Genomic DNA, 24001 nt, shown 5'->3' with positions numbered 1-24001 from the left:
AGGAGGAGTCATGGCATCAGTCCTGGCACTGTTTTTACACATTTCATCTTCAAGGATGTTCCCTGTGAGGCACGCACAGACCATGGGCCTTTGGTCTTCAGCCAACAGCCTGGTGCCATTACTGCTTTTGTCATCACATGGCTAGCCACTGGCTCATTGTGATGCTGATGATGTGGCACCCCTGATGTTCTAAAACATTGTTTGGTGTAACCGCTTCAGGCCAGGAATTGTCTCTTCCCCTTTCCCATGATATTTTGAGTCAGAATTCAAATACTGTACAGTTGAAGCTGCAGTATGCCTGGCCTCTAAGTTGGTCTAAGGCATTGTGTTTGTCATTTTCATCTGCCTAGTGTACTAACGACGTGGAAAAAGCAATCCCAGTCCCTCAAAAAGGTAACTCTCTACTTTTTAAAAAAAAGTTCTGCTAGAGTTTTAAAACTAGGATGAATGAATTGCACTATGTCCGCATATGCTGAGAGCTCTGTAGAATATCATGGGGACTGCAAAACTAAATAAAACGTATATCTTATGAACAAGGGACAGGAAACAGGGCACAATCAGGAATGTGTTGCTTTAAATTGTACAAAAAATTGTACAAAAAACCTGAAATCTTTAGAATATATTGGTTGTATACTTGTCATCACAAAATAAAGAAAAAGGGCGGTATCTAGTCAGTCTCTAAAGCTTTAGAATCAAAACCATCTCCATTTTGTTCCATCTGAGTAAGAACTTATGCTTATTGTTCCTGTTGCAGTAATTTTCTAAAACGTGTGGCTTTAAGTAATAATGAAAAACTAAAACTATTAACGATAAGAAGTGTTCTAAAGGACAAAGTATCTTCTGTGTTTCCATTGACCCAGACTCTAACAGGGATACCCAGTAAACATAAAAGTCACTTTTAATTAAGTCACCCTCTGCTAGGGCACTGTGCACTCACTTACCACAAGTGACTTTTGCTCTTTCTTGTGCCTTTTCTATGACCCAGTCCCCTTTGGTAATTCAACACCAACTGACAGTTCGGAAATGGAATATCCTCTGGATCTTCGCCCAGAGTGAGTGAGATTTGGGTGACTTTCTGTGATAGGCCGAGTAACGATGCTTCTGGCATCCTGTGTTTTTGTATACACTGGCCTGCAGAGCGCTCCTTGCTTTCCTCATCTCAGTCAGAAGCTAATCGTCTATTTTTTTCCCACTGCCTCTTGCAAGCCCCCGCCCCCGGCGCTGGATGCCGGCTCAGCCCCCACACATTCAGGCATACTTATTCCCGTAAAGATAGTGACACTTGGGGTTTATTCTAAGACTAAATCCTCGCTGCCCAGTGACTAAGGACCTAAGCATGCACACTGCTTCTATGCTTACCCTCCTAGCCAGCCTGACGACTCAACATTTTGCTTTCTTTCCCTCAGAGTCCCCTTCTTTTGGCACACTTCGGTTCACACACTACTGCCAGGCCACTAATTGATTTCTGAAACCTGACTTTTTTTCCCCCCCTCCCATCTTCCCTAATGGTACAGGGCTAGTCAGCAGGGAGGAATGCTAAGAACTAGAGAGTTCAAAGCAAGTGAGGATCTGTCCATTCACACTGGCTGGCTGCATGCCCGTGTAGAACCTGGAAAAATCTGAAAAGTATTTATCAGGCTTTAACCCTGTTTTTGGAAGCTGATAGGACAGCTTGTCAGCAGTGGTGTTTGTCGTGGTTAAACATGAGCAGCATGGTACACACCTCAGAAAAGGATTACATTCCACTTTCCGGACTATTACAAGCGGCTAAGCTAGGTATTTTCTGTGAGACTGAGGAGCTGAGCATTCGAAACTGTTACTTACTTAAAAGTGGCGGCCATATTTCCCCTATCTTTATGCCAGAGATGAGTTAAAATAAATGCGGCCATAGTTGAGAAAAAAGTAGATATTCAAGTACTTTTAAAATTGTTAATTCACCAGCTATATGAGCCATGTCAAAGCCAGGCTCATAAATACGTTCTTAAGAAAACAAATAAGTGGGTAAATAAAAAAAAATGTGACAAAGTTAAAAAGCTACATTCTTAAGTACTTGCCAAACAGTTTGGTGGGCTTTTGTAAGGGGAAGCATGTTAAAAAGCTAGTGTGAAATTTAGAAGGATTTCCAGTAAATTAAATGGGTCTTATTGCAGTTAAAAGGTCATGGCCCACTGACACTCTGGTGGCAAAAAACAAAAACAAAAGGTGTAGACAGATTTAAAAGCAAAATAAAATAAAAATATACTCCAAGATGTATTAACGTTAAATGAGATTGAGCATAAAGAGTAAAAGAAACATTCCATTAAGAATTATAAATACCCCACGCCTTGGTTTGGTCATATTCTCAGCATTAAGTATCTAAAAATCTTCCACTGATACTGTTTTTCAAAAGGTAAAAATCTAATAACCAATTCTATGACCAGTCCCTGAGTTATTTGAGCGCGTGATTGGGTTTAATAACAGAAAATTAGGCCAGATTTTTTTAAAGATGGAAATTGACAACATGAGACTGTTCACTTAGAAACATAAGTGCAAAGACATTTATTAAATAACACTCTGGTGCCATGAACGTTGTCATCGCCTGTTCTCTGAACACGACGGCGACCACAACTGTAAAAAATGAATCATTACCAACAGGAAGGAAAAGAGAGAAAAGAAATCATGTTCACGGTATGATTTTATCTTTGCTGGAAAAAAAAAGTGCACGTGCATAGTCATTTACCCATACATTGGAAAAGAGGCTCAGACCTTTGATACATTTTGAAGTGTATTTCTTTTCTAAGAACTTTAAAAAAGATGCTTCACCGTGAAGTAGCCTGTGTGCTCCCTATAGGTACTCTGGTATAACGTGCTGTCAACGTATGTACAGATCTGTAGAAATACTACAAGCATTTAAAAAAAAATCGCAGTTTATTGTTTCAGTTACCCAATAAGTCAGACAAAATCATGTAAAAGAACATTAGGGATTAAGGAAAGTGGTTTCTTTCCGTGATTGATAAACAAACAAACAAACAAAAACCAAAAAAAAAAAAAAAAAACAAGCAAACAACCCTCCAAACCACTTACCCTCCATTAAAACAATGCAGTAAATGGGTAGTAATATATTTGGCTGTTACTTTCTTACAGATTTAGATTCCCAGTTCTCAGAGCTGTTGAGTGTGTGTGAATGTTTGTGGCGTCTTTGCTTCCCGCTTCGTAGGAAAAGGTGCCACTGTCTTAGGTAGATGAACTGTGCTTCTTTTCTGAAAATATTAAACTCCGTTTTTCCCCCTCTGGAGACTCCAGTGGTAGCAAAAATAAGCCAAAGATGTAATGTCTATTTAAATACCCAGTTGAGCTGGCTGTTAGCTCTCAAATTAGATTCCATGCTCCGGCTAGAATCAACATGGCTTAAATATTAAAAAACTTCATAGTTCGTATGGCCCACCACACCTTTTCCCCACAGTCGGCGACGGAAACTAGAAATGTCTGTGAAAACTTCTAGCTCCTTAAATACCGTAGGGAGAAATATGCCCAGGTTGGTATGCAAGGACTTGAAAAAAAAAATGCTTGACATTACAGTTTTTATTCAGGCCATAAGGGACTTGCTAAAGACTAGATAGGTCTACAGCTGAAAACACACAAATGAGAGCTGGCTTACATTTGTTACCATATCACTCACTCCTTGTTTTCCTCTAAAGTACATTTTGTATACTTAAAAATACACACTCATAGGACAAGACTGGAAACCTCAGCTCCCCCACCTAGCTGCCTTCAGTCTTCAGCTTTCGAGTTTCAGGTCCTTGCACAACACCTAAGACGTGCAATACTTTTTTTTTTTCGCCCTAATCCTGGCAGAGAACAGTTCAGAGAGATCTCCCTCCGCGTCTCCACCCTGATTTCCCCTCTTCCTAGATTCCACCCGCTCCTCTCCTTCCCTCCGCCCAGTGCTCGGCCGGACCAATCTGTCAGAGAAGTTGTGTACAAACTGCGCCGCAGCCCTGCGCGCGAAGCTCGTGGCCCGCGAGGGGTGCGGTCGGCCGGTCGGAGGCGGGACCTCGTGGGCTTCCTTCCCATTGGCTAGCCTCTGGCCCTGGAGCTTTGCTATTGGCCACGACGCTGCCAGTCGCCTGAGCTGGTCCTGCCTCCCCGGAGTTGGGTGAAATAGAGGCGGGCGTCAAGTGTCAGTAGTCGCGGGGCAGGTACGCGCGCTCGCTCCTTGCTGGTGGAGCTAGGAGGTGGCGGGAGCGGGTTCCGGCGGGCGAGCAAGCGAGCGAGCGCTGGGGCGGGGCGGGAGAAAGTGGCGGCCGGAGGACCTCGGCGGTGACGCGTGGCCGAGCTCAGGAGCCCCGATCTTCGTGTCCGCCTTCGTGAGCCGCTGGCTGCCGGCCCAGGGGTCTCCCCGCGCCGAGTCCGCCGTCCCGCGCCAGCCCGGGCCAAGTGGGAATCGCGATCGCCTAGTGCCCCGACCGCCCATGGCCACGCGGGTGCTGACCATGAGCGCCCGCCTGGGACCAGTGCCCCAGCCGCCGGCCGTACAGGACGAGCCCGTGTTCGCGCAGCTCAAGCCGGTGCTGGGCGCTGCGAACCCGGCCCGCGACGCGGCGCTCTTCCCCGGGGACGACCTCAAACACGCGCACCACCACCCGCCTGCGCAGCCCGCGCCGCCGCCAGCCGCCGGCCCGCGCCTGCCCTCGGAGGAGCTGGTCCAGGTAAGCAGAGCGGCGGGCCTCCCTCCCCGGGCTCGGGCGTGTCCCGCCACTGCGAGGCGCCGGCGACAGGGGCCGCTCCAGGCTGGGGCGCGCGGGAGCGGGTGCCCGGGTGGACAGCCCCGCCCTGCGCTCTCAGATGGGGCGCTACGGAGTGAATGGGGGGGAACGAGGCGGGGGGCTGGGGCCCACTCCTACCTGCCCTGAAGAGGCTAAAGACAGCCGCGCGCTCACGCGCACCTTGTCTGTTTTCTTGCTTGGGGATGAAGGCTTGTAGCCACGCTCAACTTAAATTGCTTCACCTTGACCGCTCTCCCTTATGGCCCTCGCCCTGGAAGTCCACCTGCCTGAGTCCTCTGGGATGAAGTAGAAATGCAGATTGGAATACTGGGCTTTCATATGCCTCCATAGTTCACCCTAGAATGGATTGTAAGGCCCTGTTTGGGAAATTAAGAATCCGAAGAGCTAAGGTTGTATTTGAACACTGCTTTTGCCTTAAAAAGAAACACAGGGACAGAAAAGGCCGGGATGTTGTTTTCCTCGTGTGCGCGTAAATTTCCTACCAGAGTCGCGTTGAAAGCTGGCAGTTGGCTTTTACACTTGCCCAGCAGCCGAATTAGAGCAGCGCCTGTTCCTTTCGCCCACGCACGGGAGTCATATAGCCCAGAAAAAACTTCCCGGGACTTTTAGCTAGTCCCAAGGAAAAAAAAATTGGAAACAGACCCACATGCAAACAGCTGGAAGAGCTAAAATCAGAAACCACTAACTGCCACAGGAGCGCAGTGCACGAAAGGGTTTAGTTCGGTTTATTTCAAGACGCTTTGGTTTAATAGCCTCTTGCTGTACTGTGTATTTGCATCCAACGCCTTTTTCTCGGGGTCTGCAGGTGTCGTCGTGCTTTTAGAGGGCAGTGGCATTTGTCAGATGTGACTCACATGGCTACAACATGAATTTTTTATTTTTAAGTCGTACATATCCGGGAAATCCTGCCCGTCTTTGTCCACATCCAGATCTTAAAGATCTAAGGTCTGAGATGACTTTCTCTTGAAGATTAAGAGCAAAAATGTGACTTCTATTCACCGACTACGGTGCAGTGGTTTTCTGTTCTATGAACCATTTCATTTAGTTGGGTTATGATCTTTTTTTCTAACCACTTTCCTATGTCCAGAAAAATTGAGAGAGGAAAAAAATGAACGCTTTCGTTATATTAGAGAAGAGATCTGGCAAAACACAGGCGGCTGGTCAGTAACTGGAGTATGTATGTTTTTCAACAGTCAGGGCCCGGGAGTCTCTTGGTTCTTTCACTTTGGTAGTTTTTTTCACAGGAGATAGCAAGAGGGTCGGTGATGACTGCGCTTTTTGCAGAGGAAGGGGGAATGTAGCATTGGCCCACGGAGAGGACATGATAAATGTTTTGCTGATGACTGTGCTGGCAGGGCACAGCCTCTCCCCACCCACGGGCTTCTTAGCACCCGTCTACCAAAGGAGTGATTTTCTCCTTGATAATTAAAGATCTGTTTTAGATAGGGATATGAATAGGAACATCTCATTATTGTATTAACCAATTACAGAACCTGCCGGTTAAAATCAACATTTAGGTCAAACGTTGAATGTGCAGTTGGGTTTGTTTCCGTGGATAACAGGGGTTTTGCTCCAGATGTTGGAAGTTTTTATTAACCAAAAAGGGAATGAGATGGCCAAAGAACATTTTATATTCGACAGGCTGAGATAAACTAAGCTCAATTAAAAGCCCTTTGAAATAATTATTTTAAGATTTGCAAAAGTGTTAGTTTTCAAGTAAAGCATATGTAATGTAGTGGACGGGAACAGAGCGGAGGCAGCTTGACAATATTCTGATACTGCGCTTTTTTTTTTTTTGAGACATGTTTCTCTGTATCCCTTGCTCTCTTGGACTCACTTTATAGACCAGGTTGGCCTTGAACTCACAGAGATCCAACCAATCTCTGCCTCCTGAGTGCTGGGATTAAAGGCCTGCGCCATCACATCTGGCTTCATACTGTACTTTAACCGAAGATTATCCTTGGGAGGTGGAGGGTGGTGGTTGAGATTTGATTGCATAGAAAGGAATACGTTTTGTCTTTGCTCCCCTCCTGTTTGCCTCTTTCACTTTTTTTCTGGGGATGATTTGGGGGAGTGATTTTTTTTTTTTTTTGAGACAGGATTTCTCTTGTAGTCCTGGCTGTCCCGGCCTCATTTTTATAGATCAGGCTGGCCTCGAACTCACAGCGAACCTCCTGTCTTCTGCTTCAGTGCTGGGATTAAAGGCGTGTGCGCGTGCCACAGTGTCCCGCTTGGGGAGCGATTTTTAACTAAAGACGTGTCATACAGACTTCCCGTTGACCAATAGTTAACACAGTTGACAAAATAAACTGGCGTTTATAAGCAGCCCCCGGTATGGTTTGTTGCTGAGTTTTCAGTAAGCCCTTCCTGGACGAGTCGGGTAGATTTATGGGTATTTGTATCTCTTCTTTCAGACAAGATGTGAAATGGAGAAGTACCTGACACCCCAGCTTCCTCCAGGCCCAATAATCCCAGAGCATAAAAAGTATAGACGAGACAGCGCCTCAGTGGTAGACCAGTTCTTCACCGACAGCGAAGGCTTACCCTACAGCATCAACATGAACGTGTTCCTTCCCGACATCACGCACCTGAGAACTGGCCTCTACAAATCTCAGAGACCCTGCGTGACACAGATCAAGACAGAGCCTGTTACCATTTTCAGTCACCAGAGTGAGACGCCTGCCCCTCCTCCGGCCCCGACCCAGGCCCTCCCTGAATTCACCAGTATATTCAGCTCTCACCAGAGCACGGCGTCAGAGGTGAACAACATCTTTATCAAACAAGAACTTCCCACACCAGACCTTCATCTCCCTGTCCCTTCCCAGCAGGGACATCTCTACCAGCTACTGAACACACCGGATCTAGACATGCCCAGTTCGACAAACCAGACGGCAGTAATGGACACCCTCAATGTTTCTATGTCGGCGGCCATGGCAGGCCTTAACACACACACCTCCGCTGTTCCGCAGACTGCAATGAAACCGTTCCAGGGCATGCCCCCTTGCACATACACCATGGCGAGTCAGTTCCTTCCGCAGCAGGCCACTTACTTTCCCCCGTCACCACCGAGCTCAGAGCCTGGAAGCCCAGACAGACAAGCTGAAATGCTCCAGAATTTAACTCCACCTCCATCCTATGCTGCTACAATTGCTTCTAAACTGGCAATTCACAATCCAAATTTACCTGCCACTCTGCCAGTTAGTTCACCAAACATCCAACCTGTCAGGTACAACAGGAGGAGTAACCCTGATCTGGAGAAACGACGCATTCACTACTGTGAATATCCTGGTATGTGGGCTCGGGGCGGCAGTAGCATCTTATGTTATGTGTGCTTGAATGCTTGCGTGTGAACCTTGGGCTTGAAAATATGTAGGATGGGTTTACTTGACTGTTAAAAATAGGTAAATCGCCTGTTTTTTGCTTCTTTGTTCGTTTTTTGATTTTTTTTTTGTTCCCCCCTCCCCCCGCCCCAAGATAGGGTCTCTCTATGTACCCTTGGCTGTCCTAGACTCACTTTGTAGACCAGGCCAGCCTCGAACTCACAGTGATCCGCCTGCCTCCCGGCTCCCGAGTGCTGGGATTAAAGGCGTGTGCTGCCACGCCTGGCTCTCTTGTTTATCCAAGACAGGGTTTCTCTGTGTAGCCCTGGCTGTTCCTTAACTCTGTAGACCAGCTTGGCCTTGAACTCACAAGAGATCACAAGTGGGGGGATTAAAGGAGTGCGCCACCACTGCCCAAGGTCTTAGCTCCTAGATAACAATTTCCAGGGTTATTTTTTTGGGGGGGGGTTAATGGCTAGAACATTTTCTATGGAATAAGTTAACTTGGATTTCTTTCCCTTTAGTTGTAAACAAAACTTGGGCTTCATTTAATCTAAGGAATTGTGGCAGTACATTCTAAAAAGTCACTGGAGAGACAATAGTGTCTGTGGTGAAGTACAGGATGTGTGTTTATGTGCAGATGGACAGGTTGTGTGTGTGCAGATGGACAGGTTGTGTGTGTGCAGATGGACAGGTTGTGTGTGTGGAGATCGGAGGCAGCTCACGCTGTGGTGGTGCACATCTTTAATCCCAGCACTGGGAGCCAGAAGCAGGCGGAACTCCCTGAGTTAGACCAGGCCAGGCCAGGCCAGTCAGGATATTGTTAAACAGACTCCGGGTGGGGGTGGGGTGGGGTGGGGAAGGTTGGTTCCATTAGTGTATGCTCATTCTGGAATGAGATACGAGACCCAAAATATAATTGGACAGTAATAAATATATCTCCCAGTTGCAGGCATAAGTGGGTTTATGATTAATACCTGGCATAATTTAGTGACTCTGGTGCAGGATGTGACACGACATGCTAAATAAAAAACAAAGTAGAATAGAAAATTATAGTCATCTTGGATAATGGCTTAGCATCGTCAGCTCTACATCCACCAAATGTGTGTGTGTGTGTGTGTGTAGCATGTACTATAGCAAAGAGTTTGGCTGCATTGCCTGTGTTCTTTGGATTTCTCTGTGTAATCTTGGCTATCCTGGACTTGCTTTGTAGACCAGGCTGGCCTAAATGTACAGAGACCCACCTGCCTCTGCCTCCTATGCCCTGTGTTCTTTGCTCCCACAGTGACACAAAAAGCAGATCGCCTCTGCCTTCTAATAATGTCAGGGGCAGGGCACCTTGAAACTTACTAGCCAAAGCTTCCAATATTAAGTCTACTGTGAGATTTTAAACACTGAATCATCAAATGTAAAAGTTTCAAAGGGCCCTGAAAATGACAAGCTGTTCTTCTGTTCCTTTTATTTTAGGTTGCACAAAAGTTTATACAAAGTCGTCTCATTTGAAAGCTCACCTGAGGACTCATACAGGTAGGCAATTTGCTTGTTAATTCTGTGAGTTGGGTAAATAGTTTAAGTGGCATTCATCCTTTTAAAAGCCAGAACGTGTTTGATCTCTTCTTTCTTCTGTCAACTTTTATTTTTTAATGGCCTACCTTTTCAGCAAGGGCTTGGCTCAAAATTCAGTTCCCCAAGGAAGTCTGGTTCCAGGAAGACTGGTCTTCCCTTGGTGAGACCTTGCCCTGTCACCCCACGTAGAATTAATGACCCCCAAAACGTAAACAAGAGTGTTTACTAATGGATTTTAAAACTTTAATGGCAATGCTATTCCTGTCTTGAAAGAAGGGAAAAAAAATTCCTGGCCAATCATCTTGCTTTAATAAAGCCCTTTTATGCTAACAACTTTTCCACTTACCATGTTAAATACCAATGTTTAGCACATCTTTAGTTTCACTGGTGGCTTCAGGTATTTGTGTTTAGCCTATTTATTTACTGTGTCTGAAAAATAAGCCTAAGATCTGCAGAGTATGAAATAGGGTAGTTACAGAGAAGGGCAACAGTGTCAACACCACCCCACACCCAGCCCCAGCCCTGCCATTGAGAGGGCCTCATTTTTAGACTTTTTGTTCATCATTTGCAGCATGCTTTTATGTTCAGTCTCTAATTTTTTTAGGGGGGGAGTGGAGGGAGGAGACAGGGTTTGGTTTTTTTTTTTTTTTGAGACAGGGTTTATCTGTAGCCTTGGCTATCCAGGACTCACTTTGTAGACCAGGCTGGCCTTGAACTCACATTGATCTGCCTGCCTCTGCCTTCCAGGCTCAGTCTCTAATTTTATAATGTTTTGTTTTGTTAAATTCACAGCAACCCCTTGTAGGAGCTATTAATTTTGAAGCCTCATATCAAAAACACTTAAACTGAAATTCGGTAGCATACTTTAATAAAGGGCTCCGCATACCCATAATATTTTCATGTATCTGGATGGTTACTATTATAATTTTCTTTTAAAAACGGAATAGCCCTAAAGGAAAGAACAGATATAAAAGTGACTGCAGCTTTTTTCCCCCTTAATAAATACACCCTCCTTACCTAAAGTTCAAAGAATAAGTTTGCTAATAAAAGCAGTGACCTAGCAAAATGTATTATTCCGCCATTGCTATGGAAACCGAAGTATTCAACAGTTCCTTTGAATGGGTGGTTGGATTACTCCAATCTCCCTAGGCTAGATGTTACTATGGAAATTGAGTTTTGATAAATGAAGTAGTTATCTCTAACTGCTGCATTAAAAAAGTAAAAGCCTTTGAACAAAGGTCAGTGCTGAGCCAGAGCGCTGAGAGTATGGCTGCAGACATTTTGTGTGCGTGTTAGGAAGGCACGCTTGATATCTGAATGCTAAACACTTATTCAAATCCAAACGGTAGATAACCGGCTTTCCGAGAATGGCTTTTTTTTTTTTTTAAAGGAAGGCATCTCTCTCGTTTATCTTGATAGGAATCAATTGTTTGGGCCAGAGGTTTTGTTTGCAGGTAAGCAAGTAAGTAAAAGCTCCAGCCTAAAATTTGTCAAGCACAGTTGACAGGTGCCAGAAGATTCCATAGAGAAATAGTAAGAAACAGACTAAAATATCCTTTTACAGCGTGCTTGTTTCTGTTAGGGAAACCGTGAACTTGGGTTTTGGAGCTTTTGGTTAAGGGGAAGTGGAAGTAGCTTAGAAATGTGTGAGCTCTTCTCCCCCCTTTCCTCTCCTCTCTCTCCTCTCCCCCTTCCTCTCTCATCACAAGTCCTTGACACTGGAGATAGGACACAGGGAATGCACTTTAGAGGTTAAAGTCCCCCTAATAAAAGAAGTGTGCAATTGCATATAACGATGTAATCAACTGCTTATTGCAGGGGTGTCATCAGGCCATATCTAAATAGCCTTTCCACCCCTGTCAGGGTTTTTACTGCTGTGAATGCTTGTACCTGGGATCCTGGAACTTGACCTGCTGGCAAAGAAATTTAATAGTGGGTAGTCTGAACAATGCCTGTACTTAAAAAGAAAGAAAGAAAGAAAGAAAATTAAAAAAAAAAAAAGCAAACCGAGACAGGATCTAGGCCTAGTTAGGCTCCCATGCAGGGACTTTTTCACTTGACCATTAAGTACTGTGGCCTTAAACTAATGAGTAAGAGCGTGTAATGCGGTTTAATAAAGTTTTGTCTCATAGTCTTTCAAATGCCTTGGGGAGGGTTTGTAACAGACTCGCTCATCTGGATAAACCCGTTCTTAGGTAATCATAGGGCACTGAGGCTTTCTCCTCATTTCTAGCTTCTAGACAATGCCTTTTAAAATTACCTGTGCGCTCGCTGCCGTTGTGTCCTCCCCTCCCCCCATCCCTGCTCAGCAAATGCGCACGAAGCCAGAAGAGGCTTGTGGGGTGGCTGTTTTCTTTTTCCTTCTAATGCCCAGGTAGATGAAACAGGTTTTCTTTTTTGTCTTAATTTTATTTCCTTTCGGAATAGTACCTCTGATTTAAGAGCTTGTCCTGTTTTTTTGTTTTTTGTCTTTCGTTTCTGTCCCGTTTCCTCCCACTTGGAAAACTTGTTTGTTAGACTCAAAAAACTCCATGGCAGTACTGATTGTGTGTTTGACGTTATAAAAGAAATGCTTTTCTAATGATCGCTGGCAGACTGTGAAGCACCCCAGCTTTTCTGTGGAAAGTAATTGTAGTTGCTTTTAAATGTCAAGTTACCATATGTCTCAATTGATTTAAGCAATTACAACAACCTTCAGCTGTGGGTCTGTTTAACCAGTGACTTGAGAGTGACAGAGGGAATCTAATCAAATGGCCTGTGTCTCCTGCCCACAGCAGGGACAAAAGAGTAAAGCACTAGTCTCCTTTTTTTTTTTTTTTTTTTTTAGTTTTTCGAGACAGGGTTTCTCTGTTGCCTTGGTTGTCCTGGACTCACTTTGTAGACCAGGCTGGCCTCGAACTCACAGCGATCCACCTGCCTCTGCCTCCCGAGTGCTGGGATTAAAGACATGCGCCACCACACCCAGCTCCAGCCTACTTTTTGAATCATAAGAATGACATACAAGTTTCCTAAGTTCGTGGACTTGGATTTCTTTATAGAGAAACATACAAAAGCTTAAAGCACTTCTATGTCATATGGTCAGACAATCCCCGACACATAACTCTAGCTGCATTTATCTGTAGGTAAGATAACACGCTTGTGAGTTCATATAGGCCTGGGTGAGAGACTGCTTGTGTATGTTATTAATATTCATGCACCTACTAATATGCTTCTGTTTAGAATTAGTTAGGGCTGCTGCTAGGCAACAGTATCAATAAGTGGTCTATTCCCAAATCAAAATATTTGTACTCTTAATAACATATAAAAGAATATTTCATTGAAATTTTATGCCTTGTGTTTGCAAAGGAAGGCCTACATTGCCTTCATTCTAAAATGTCTCCTGACTGCCTTTCAGACAGTGCCACAACCCTGCCGTCATGAATCACCACTGGGAAACTGTCTTTTGTAGGCAGCTGATATATCATTTGTGTTCGTTCATATGCTTTACTGTCTTTTAAAGAAGGAACTGTCTGCATTCTAGGCTACCTTAGCGATAAGCTACCCTCCAGACACTGTCCCCAAACTCCACTCTGAAGAGGTAGATCAATTGTTAGTTAGTCTTGGCCTTTGGAGCAAGGTAGAAGGCATAGCTGTGTAAAGGAGCACCTGGAAGCAACACCAGGGCCTGCAGGGCTCTGCTGGCCACGGATGAAAGAAAAAGGCAGCTAGGAACCCTCCTACAAACAAGCATAAGTAAATAACAACAGCAGCACAGAATGCACTCTTGGAGGTCCCCTGATGAAGAAGGACGACCGTAGCCTGGCCCTCAGGGTGAAGGGTAAATCGCCACCTTCTCCCTTAACCTGCCACCGGAACCAAATTATTGAGTATCATTTATCTGTAAGATGTTACCGTGGGTACTTTGAAGTAAGTGATTTTGGGTTTCTGCCTTAGTTTCTAAGTTTGACTTGGACACTACACGTGCTATGCATACATGTAGAGTCAGGTCTTTGCTGAGGACTCATGTTCCATTGGTCATATGTTGACATCTGAGATATTTTTATTATAGGGATTTTCCAGCAGAGAAGAACATTCAGATTATTCTACGGAAGGGGCGGGGCTTTAAAAGAAGGATTTCATTTCAGGCCATAATGGATGAAGAAGCTCATAAAACAGATGGATAGTAGGTAGTTGCATATAGACACAGTTATCTAGTGATTTTCATATATTTAAAAGTATTCAGCCAGACACGGTGGCTCATGCCTTTAATCCCAGCACTCGAGTGGCAGAGGCAGGTGGATCGCTGTGAGTTCGAGGCTAGCCTGGTCTACAAAACGAGTCTAGGACAGCCAAGGCTATACAGAGAAACCCTGTCTTGAAAAGCAAAACAAAACAAAAGTTTCTTTTTAATGACTCACCAGGAAGACTGACCTTTGCTTTGGTGGTGGTGGGTTCCTTCCATCTGAAAAATAATTACATAGGAAATTGATCCAAGCATTGTTTTGAGACGATAAAGCTTATCAAAAGTTAGGTCTAATTTAATTCAGCAGACATTTTTATTGGTTTTGTGAAGGATTCTGAGAATGAATCTCGTCTCACCCTGTAGTTTTTCAGCTAGTGGGAGGAGGCAGTGTCTACACAGATGAAATAGAATTGCTGAAATTGAGATAGAAGCAGTCAGCCAAGGATGGTCCAAGGAATGCAGAGAGCAGTATATAAAGCTATATATTTTAACTACCTAGGAATTTTCCCTTGCTAGGAATTTTCAAGTTCTACCTGGTGGCCTACATCTTTTCTGGTGATAGATTAGAAACAAAGTCATGTCCTAATTGAGGGGAAGTAACTCCCTGTCTGCCCGTAATAACTCATTCACAGAGCTCTTGACAGGTCTGATTAAAGACAAGGTGTCTTGCTTTAGAAGCACAAATGTGGCCAGCTTGTGCCCCCCAAAAACCATCTGCACAGAGCGAATTTCCCTTTGGCTACCTGATAAAGAGACAGGTAGGCTTCTCGGTAGGGTAGCTAGGTGAAGAAAGGGCAATTCTTTCTTTCTTTTTGGGGGGGGGGGGGGGAGAAGGAGTTTAAAAACACTTCACTGCTTATTTTAGGTGGGTTTTTGGTTTGTTTGTTTGTTTTATAAGATAGTTTGGGACAGTACTAAAAAGCAAACCAATCGAAAGTAGCATCATGTTGTCAGGAGCCTCGAGACTTGGGTGTTTAAGTTTCCACCATGAGTACTTGTTGAGAAGCAGCCTGCTGAGTGGAAGAGCAAGGGGCCCTTCATTATTATTATCACTGTAACTGCTCAGACCTGGACCATGCACTGTTTTCATGGAGGAATGCAGAAGCAAAGGGGGAGGGCCAGGAATACAAACTACAACATTCCCCTCCCCTCCCCTCCCCTCCCCGCCCAGGGCCCATCAAACAACTAGTTGGCTCAAGTGTATTTGATCCCGGAGACCAGATCCGCTGAGCCCTAGTCAAAGTCAGCCTATGTGGTGAGGATACAGGCAGAGTACAATGGACACTCAGTTTCCTCAGATGGGCCATTTATTCTTCAGGAAGTTTTAGCTTGGAAGTACTACAGTCTTGTTACAAGGGCAGGAGACTCTGCTACACAAACCTCAATAAAATCTTTTCGTGGAAAAGTACTAGCAGAGCCCAAATCAATATCACTCTTCTCAGTTATGTAAATACCATTTTCCAAGATTCCCTTGGTGGTTTTTATTTCCCCGTTTTGATTATTAGCAAGTGTGGTATTTGAGAAACTAACACCCTTAGGTCAGTGATGATAGGGGAAACAGCTATGGGTAGAGAGCATCTTCTATCACTAGGCATCGAGTACACGCCTGCGTGTCTTCCTGGACCAACACTGGCTTCCGTTCTGTTGCTTTTATTATTATCTACTGAGTAGACTGTCTTTTCATCATTGAGAAAGAAGCTTACGTAGGTTTACTTATAAGCCTTAGAGTTACTTCATTTCCTTTGTTACAACAATCTATGTAGACCTTTCTAGAAAAGGACCTTGGTATGAGACTATTGAATATGTTCAACCGAGCAGAGAAACCTCACATTCTATTGTGGTAGGCTCAGAAGCAAAATCTGTTCATCAGAGAAAAATAGATATGCTGTAGCTTAGTAACGATTTTGTTTAATGTGTGGTGAGACAATTTTATTTATTATTTATTTTTGGTTTTTCGAGACAGGGTTTCTCTGTGTATAGTCCTCGCTGTCCTAGAACTCTCTTTGTTGTAGACCAGGCTGTCCTGGAACTCACAGAGATCCCCCTGCCTCTGCCTCACAAGTGCTGGGATTAAAGGTGTGTGCCAACACCCCTGACTTGAGACAAGCATACTCGAACCCCCCCAGGGAAAGGACCCTCCTTAGTGTGGCATCTGTAAATGGCCAGCGCTAGTATGGAAACGCTAAAAGTTGAGTCTCTGTAAAGGGACAGAGCACCCCACACCCAGTCTCACTTTCCAGGTCCCCTTAGCTATCCGTTAGCCATCCCTTTTCCTTCACTAGGGGCTGGAGAAAACGAACAAATTTGAACAATATATATGTACTCATTCCTTGCATGGTTCAGAGTGTCAGTGTTTGCTAATGGAAGACGTAAGTGGGCAGGCCCGGGAGTCTTCCGAAGGAGCCAACCAATCAGTTCCCTAGCTCACGCTGGGGCTGTCTCTGCTGACAGTTGTAGCTTATCAGCATGGGGCGTGTGCATGTTCAATATGGACACATTTCTCAGAGATTGGGCATTCTCCGGCCACCTCTAGTTCTAAGGTAGGGAAGAAAATGTGAGTAGTGAGATAAAGCAAGAAGGCTTTCCATTCCACACAACCTTGCCACTGTTTCCATTTCCCCTCTCCGTAGCTGACGCTAGCAGCAGGAGCGAGCAGGAGACCTAAAATACAAACACAGTGGATGTTGAAAGAGCTTAACTGAGCATTTCAAATTGGTGGTATTGGAAAGATATTCTTTAAAAAAAAAAAAAAATCCAATTAAACTTTTGAAAGCTCTATCCTGTTGAAATATAACTTGGGAGGAAGTCAGTTTGCTTTCCCAGAAGTACTGGCCGTAGTGTTTCTGGCTGAGGAAAAAAGGCTTGAGTCTGCTCCTTGGCCAGAAATGGGGTACCAGCTTCCTCTGTAATGTTTTGCTTGAACAGTGTTGACACTTGAACAAATCCCATAGAAACTGCCCCAAGTGGGCGATAGTTGTCCTTGATTTTATGGTAAGTCTTGGCCTGGGCTCCTGCCCGTCCAGACACTGCTGGTATTCTTGGCTAAATAACCTATAGGTGCACATAAATTGAGAGCAAAACTTCCAATGTTTTAGGAACTTTAATGGCTACTGTGTGTCAACCAATCAGTAAAGTCAACTTGACAAAATAGTGGTACAGTTTATTACTTTGCAGCCAATAAAAACAGTGACAAAAAGTCCAGTGTCCCCTGCTTCTAAGGTAAACTCTGAAAACTTCATTCTATACTGTGTAATTATGAAATTCACAAAGCTTAAATGATCCTTCTTAAATTGGGACTCCTGGGGAAACTTAAAAAAAAATTTATTTAAACATCATAACTAGACCTCTCACCAACGGAACGACAGGAAAGCCATGCTTGTTACTGTAATTTATTTTCAATAGACATTTCTATATGAAGGTCTCCTGTGTGACTGACATTGCTGAGCCTGACAGTTAGTTACCACTACCATTAAGTTTTTTTCTGTGTGTGTGAATGAAAACGGAAGAGAAATGACTTTTCTGTTACTTCAAAGCTGGAGTGTTAATGTAATTTTCTAGATTGAGTTTACTATGAGAGAGCAAAGCACATAGCCCTAAATTCACCAGACTGAACTACATGGTGAAATACTCAGAAGTGTGTGTGTGTGTGTGTGTGTTCCTGTGAAGCACACCTCTAATGGAGAAATTTCAAATTGAGATGTTCATTTGACATTTCTTTTTGGAGAGAGCATCTTGTAGCCTAGGCTGGTTTGAAACTCATAATACCCCTGCATCAGCCTCCCCAGGTCTGGGATTACAAGAATTTACCACCATGTCTGGCTGAGATGTGCATCTAAAAAACAAAACAAAACAAAAACTGGTAGGAACCAGAAAGGGGGGTAGTCCTGTGTGTGCCTTAGGTCAGAGAGAGGGAAGGCTAGTGTCTTGTGAGTGACAGTGTAGTGGCATAGGGCCAGCCTCCAGTCTGTTCTGGTCTTTGCTGCTTTGTCCCGTGAAGGGACAGTGAAGGGTCCATTGACCACTAGCTGTGAGAGCTGCAGCCATTGTGGACGTCAACACTGTGAACTGCGCAATCTCACAACAACACAGCTTCTGGAAAATGACACTGCTGGGTTAGACAAGGGCCAGAAGGCTGCTCTGCTCAAAACTGCCTCAAGTTTCTTCCCTTTGGGCCCATGCTGGCCTTTTAGTAGCGATCTTTCTGCCTCAGGCAGGCCAGAAAAAGAAAACCTTTTTAAAAAGAAGCTGGGGAAAAATGACTTATAAAGCCCCAGCAAAACAAATAACACTTGAAGTCATGACAAGTTTTCATGCACAAAGACTTGGAATTTGGGTATTTGCATAGGAAAATATCCGGTCTTACATAGGATCAATTGTAAAACAGCATGTGGAATTATAAAAATTAAGTAGTTCTAGAAGTTAAGTGGCTGGTAAATTTGGGAGAACATTAGGGATCAAACAATTGCACACTGGTGTTGGCTCAAATGCAGAGAGCTGGTAAAAAAGAAAACAGAGAAGTTGGGCCAGATTTTTAGGTGTCAACAGCGTAAGCTTCCCCAGGCCCGGCCCTTTTGCTTTATTGTATAAAATAAATTTGTTGTGGCCTAGACAGTTGCCAATTTGTTCATTGAATCAATCTGGGATGGAGGTTGGGACAGGGTCTCTATGTAGCCCTGGCTGTCCTGAAATTCACTGTATAGACCAGGCTGGCTTAGAACTCAGACCCACTAGTTTCTGTTTCCCAAAGTGCTGGGATTAAAGGTGTGTGCCACCATGCCCAGCCTCACAGAATACATGTTGATAACCTTTGTGGAGCAACATTTGACACAGAAAAAGTTCAATACACATGTGTACCACCAGCAAATGCTAGGATTATGGGTTGTAAACAAAGGCTCAGTAGAGTGGCTCTCATCCAACATGCTGAAGACTAAACCTCGTGTGGTAGCGCACGCCTGTAATCCCAGCACTTGGGAGGGAGGCAGAGGCAGGTGGATCTCTGTGAGTTAGAGGACAGCCTGGTCTACAAAAGAGTCCAGGACAGCCAAGGCTGCACAGACAAACCCTGTCTCGAAACAACAACGAAAAGTCCAGACTGACTCCTTACCACTGTGAATTTACCAGTTCCAGAACTGGATTACTTGAGGAATTTATCGTTTCTCTGGTTTGCTATGTAGACCAGGTGGGTCTTGAGTGTTGGGAAGGTGGCTGCCATTCTCCACCTGTTGCAGGATGTAGTTTGTCCTCAAGAGTCTGCTTTGAGGGGCAGGCACGCAGCCCTGTGAGGTTCACAGCGAGGATGATGCATCAAGGTGTGTGGCCATTGCAGTTGGTCTTGCTGCAGACCCACCTCACCCTGTCTCTTCCTTGTCACAGGTGAGAAACCCTACAAGTGCAACTGGGATGGCTGCGACTGGAGGTTTGCCCGGTCGGACGAGCTGACCCGCCACTTTAGGAAGCACACGGGTGCCAAGCCGTTCCAGTGCGGCGTGTGTAACCGCAGCTTCTCCCGCTCTGACCATCTGGCGCTGCACATGAAACGTCACCAGAACTGAGCCGCTGCGCCAGCCGCCCGACGCCTCAGTCCGCTCCACCATCCTTTAAACCGCAGACCTAACTTCATATTAAAAAAAAAAAAATCAAAAGAACTGGAAATGTATATTTTGTATATTTGAGGCCACAGGAATACATTGTATTATTAATACCAAAGTGTTTGGCCATTTTGAGAAGCTGGAAGCTTGCTGTGCTTACCCCTCGCTTTATTCAGCAAACTTCATCTCCACACAGGCAGCCGCATCTCAGCGTGGGGAGCCGGTAGGGGTGTTCGGGGGTGCAAATTCTGTCTTTATACAGACTGCACACGCAATCATCATTTGTGACAATGTTTAGGATAAACAGACCAGTTGACAGGCACCCGGACAGATTGTCAAGATTTTACTTGACGACGTGGACTGCTTTTTTCCCCCCTCCCCCTCAAGATCAGATTATAGAGGAGGTACCTGGCAATTCACAAATAGCCATTGAACAAATGTGGGTTTTTTTTCGTTTGTTTTTTATATGAGTTGCTTATATTTGCTATTCAAATTTTTGTAAATATGCAAATCAGCTTTATAGGTTTATTACAAGTTTTTAAGGATTGTTTGGGGGAATCATACTTTTTTAAAAAAAATTATTATTGAGGACATTTACAGTCAGAATTTGGTACTTCTCAAAAACGTTACCAAATCTGTTTTGGGGGCGGGAGTGGGAGGGTGGGATAATCATTCAAATGAAAGTAAAACGCAAGTTTTACTCTGATTGAAATAAGATTATTTTAAATATGAAAGATTGTTTTTATGTGAAATTAAACTGAACAGCTTAAAGATAGTTACCAATCACAGCATTGAAGGGTCTTACCATATTTTACGTGGAGAAGGACTGACATCTTCGTCACGTGTCCTTGTTGAACTTAAGACCATGTTTTCGCTCACGGAAGCAGTTTTCTTAAGACTGGCATGTTTGCTCATGCAGTACTGTGGGTTAAATGGCAATTTATGTGATTTTTGCATGTAATATCCAGTGAGACACAGTAATTTTATTGAAATTACAGTGCAATGTAGTTAATCTTTTAATACTGACTCGGTGTCTGCCTTTAATATCAGTGATAATGTTGAAAGCTTACCTATATGCAATATCAATAGGAATGTGACATTGATGCTGTTAAACCAAAGGGCAGAAATCATAATAAAATGCCAAAAGCGGTCTTAATTGAATTTAAGTTTGTTTTTAAAATATTGTTTATCATTATTTATTTTGTGGTAATATAGTAAGTTTTTTTAGAGAACAATTTTCATAACTTGATAAATTATAGTTTTGTTTGTTAGAGAAGTTGCTTCAGCGTGTAAATAGGTGACAATGGTGTATATAGTTTTGTAAGAGGCTTAAATGTTTATACGTGGACACCTACATCAAAAGCTAACTAACTCGGCTGCTCTTCTGCTTCTTTGTCCCTTATTTTTGTATTGTGGTCATTTCCTATGCAAATATCGGAGCAAGCAGCTGTATAGTTGTAGAATTTTTTGAAAGAATGAGATGTTTATATATTAACGACAATTTTTTTTTGAAAATAAAAAGTGCCTAAAAGATTTTACGTGGTGCCTTCTTTACCTTCCGTAGCTGTGAGTGCGCCCTAAAACCAGTTTCTTCCATGGGTCGGATCATAGTGGGTAATGGAAGAGTTAACTGGATGAGGAAGTACATGCCTCTAATCCCAGCCTCTAAGAGGTCTGTCTAACTGAAGGACATCATGAGATAGTACCTGGAAAAACAAAACACTTTGGACCATACCTCCTTGAAAACATAGGATTTATTTAAAAGATGAAATTAGGGCTGGTGTCTGATTATGTAGAGTTGGTAGAGTGGCTTGCCTAGCGAGCATGCACGAAACCTTGGGTTCCATTTGCAGCCCTGTGTAAGCTGGGCAGCACACCTGCCGTCCCAGCCCCCATGGAGGCCGGAAGGCATAAAAGTTCAAAGTTACCCTTTGCCACATAGTTCAGGCTCCTGAGCTACATGCCCCAAAACTATGAAAATAGAAAGAAAGACAAAGGGAGGACTAATTCCCAATAGCTATTTTAGGGGGAGCTTGCTATGTAGGCCAGGCTGGCCTTGAACTCAGAGAACCACCTGCCTCTGCCTCCCAGGTGCAAGGATTAATAAAGGCATGAGCCACCACACCCCACTTGGAATGGGATTTCTTTTTTTTAAGACAGGGTTTCTCTGTGTAGCCTAGGCTGTCCTGGAGTAACTTTATAGACCAGGCTGGCCTGGAACTCTGCCTGCCTCTGCCTCTTAAGATTAAAGGTGTGCCCCACCACAGGCAGGATTTTTTAATTGTGGGATTGTGCACACCTGTGTGGGCTGGCAGCCAGCAGCACTTGTTCCTCTAGCTGGCTTTTCCCCAACAGCAGCATCTAGTCTTAGTGCTTAATGTTTATCAACCTGAGCTCTTGGGATTTAAGAGAAGTGAAGTCTTGGCCTGGCACGGGAAAAACTGGGCTGGGTCTTGAGCAAAGCAAGGTGTCAGTGAAAGTAAGGGCTGTACCAGAGCAGCAGGGATCTGATTGATAGCTGCAAGGCTAAGACCTCAGTTGAGGGCCTAGTAGACAGAGGAAAAGAGACGATGCAGAACTACACAGTCATTCCATCTTTAGCAACGGAACCCAGTGCTCTCAAGTGTAATTCCCAAGACTGACTTCCCTCTGTAACGAAGTGAGAGCAGGGGGTGAGACTACATTAGAGAAATCTGTTGTTGACACTGCTCTGGCCAGGTGACCAAGGTCCACACCAACAAAGATAATAAGTCATGCTGACAGTGTGTCCCCTTCTTGTGACCTGATGAAAATAAAACTCACCTCTGTGGCCTTTGAACATGTATATCCTGTGTCAGGAGAGGCAACAGACAGCCCCTGGGGCATCCTATAACATCCTGCCAAGGCACACTGAAGCTGTAAGGCATTGCTAATCAAAAGCCACAGAGGAGTAAAAGACAGAACTGGGCATGGTGGTCACGAGAAACAGGGGAAACGGAGGAATGGGAGACCAAGGAAACTCCCAACAAGGAAGTAATTAGGGTGCCAATGTTGGGTTTATCCATTGTGATAATTGTATTACATTAATGTACACTTAATTACTTAATTTATTTTTGGCTTTTCCAGACAGGTTTCTCTATGTAGCCTTGGCTGTCCTGGACTCTTTGTAGACCAGGCTGGCCTCCAACTCCTTGAGCTCTCCCTGCCTCTGCTTTCCAAGTGCTGGGATTAAAGGTGTGTGCCGCTACTCCCTTTCTGGAAAGGAGAATGGTTATAGGGTTTCACTGTGTGGCCCAGGTTGGCTTGGAACTTGCTGTTGTATCCCATGGGATACAAGGGAATGATTCCATGATCTTTCTACCATATCTAGTTAAATAAAAGCATATACAATAAAAACTTTATTTAAAAAAAAAAACTGACAACAAGTCACTCTAGTAAGTCACCAAAATAGCAGCGGTTGGATCCCTGGTGTGCTCAGATTTTAGAATGCGAATTGCAGATGGCAGATTTGGCCTTTGTTACTTTATTCCTCCCTCCCCTTTCCAGGCCTTCAATTAGTGTGTAAGTCAGTAACAGTTTGTTCCCTATTGGCTTCTCATTCTTCCATGGGAGAAATTTTTTTCTAGCCTTAAGTTTACTTCTAGTGATGAAAAATGAAGCCACAGCCTTCTTCCCCTCCCCTACTGTCCCCCCCCCCCCACCCCTTAAGACAGTCTCTAGCCCAGGTTTCCCTTGAACTCAGCAAGTAGCAAAGATGGTCTTGCGGGTAGGTGAGGTGACACACACACCTTTAATCCCAGCACTCAGGAGGCAGAGGCAGGCAGATCTCTTGAATTTGAGGCCAGCCTAGTCTACAAAGAGTTCCAGGATAGCCAGGGCTGTTACACAGAAAAACCTTGTCTCAACAAAACAAAACAAAACAAACAAACAAAACAAATAAACATAAAAAATAGCCTTGAAGTCCTTCGTGCTGCCTCCAACTTGAGAGCGCAGAATCAGAGGCACGCACCATCCATCTAGAGACACAACAGACTAACTCGGATACATCCCCCGCCCAGCCCTGGCCACGGGCTTCTTGGAACAAAGACATAGGTGTTCAGTTGTAAGTTGTAATTGTGTGAGTTAGCCATGGCCTTGCAGCTGTAAACCTTTGCTTTCGGTTTGGTCCCCAGACCTCACTGGCATTGAAGTTGCTGACAGTTTGGTAAAACTTGCCTCTGGGTGACAGAACAAGCTGTTTCTACTCCTTCCCTGTCATTTAACTGTCCCTTTCTCTTAGGAGGCTGCTCTTGAGCAGATCCTGATTCCCCTGCCTCCACTCCCACTGCTACAGTTTCCTGTGTTGCCTGCACATGGGCCCTTTCTTTTTGCTAGCTACCTGGCTGAATGCTTGCTACCATTATTGGCCAATGTCCTGTTGTGTTTCAGAGACACACAGCACATTAGCATTTGGTTATGTGTTCCGGTTTGGATTATTCAGATTGTTGCTTTGTTGGCAGGGACCATTGCCACCTCTTTGGAAGAATTTACCCATTCTTGGATTAGTGCTATTAGTGGTTA

The 24001-nt window shown here is 44.3% G+C and overlaps 1 protein-coding gene across 4 annotated transcripts; it reads left to right on the top strand.

Moving 5' to 3' along the window:
* The first annotated feature begins 256 nt into the window (after window positions 1–256).
* KLF5 (KLF transcription factor 5) lies at window positions 257–20996 on the top strand. 4 transcript variants are annotated; one of them, XM_084766963.1, is made up of 5 exons: window positions 4147–4688; window positions 7181–8054; window positions 9554–9613; window positions 11072–11106; window positions 13173–17072. In XM_084766963.1, the coding sequence occupies exons 1-5, from the start codon at window positions 4452–4454 to the stop codon at window positions 13287–13289; spliced, it is 1323 nt and encodes a 440-aa protein (XP_084623089.1). In that variant the 5' UTR covers window positions 4147–4451; the 3' UTR covers window positions 13290–17072. The 4 variants fall into 4 exon arrangements, with proteins under 4 accessions (XP_084623091.1, XP_084623089.1, XP_084623088.1 ...); XM_084766965.1 differs by lacking the exons at window positions 4147–4688; window positions 11072–11106; window positions 13173–17072 and adding exons at window positions 257–393; window positions 19248–20996; XM_084766962.1 differs by lacking the exons at window positions 11072–11106; window positions 13173–17072 and adding an exon at window positions 19248–20996 and having other exon boundaries at window positions 4148–4688.
* The last annotated feature ends 3005 nt before the right edge of the window (window positions 20997–24001 follow it).

This window comes from Acomys minous (genome assembly GCF_964271855.1).
Source record: "Acomys minous genome assembly, chromosome: 18".
Classification (NCBI taxonomy): Eukaryota; Metazoa; Chordata; class Mammalia; order Rodentia; family Muridae; genus Acomys; species Acomys minous.
This window is presented reverse-complemented; position numbering and strand designations above follow the sequence as displayed.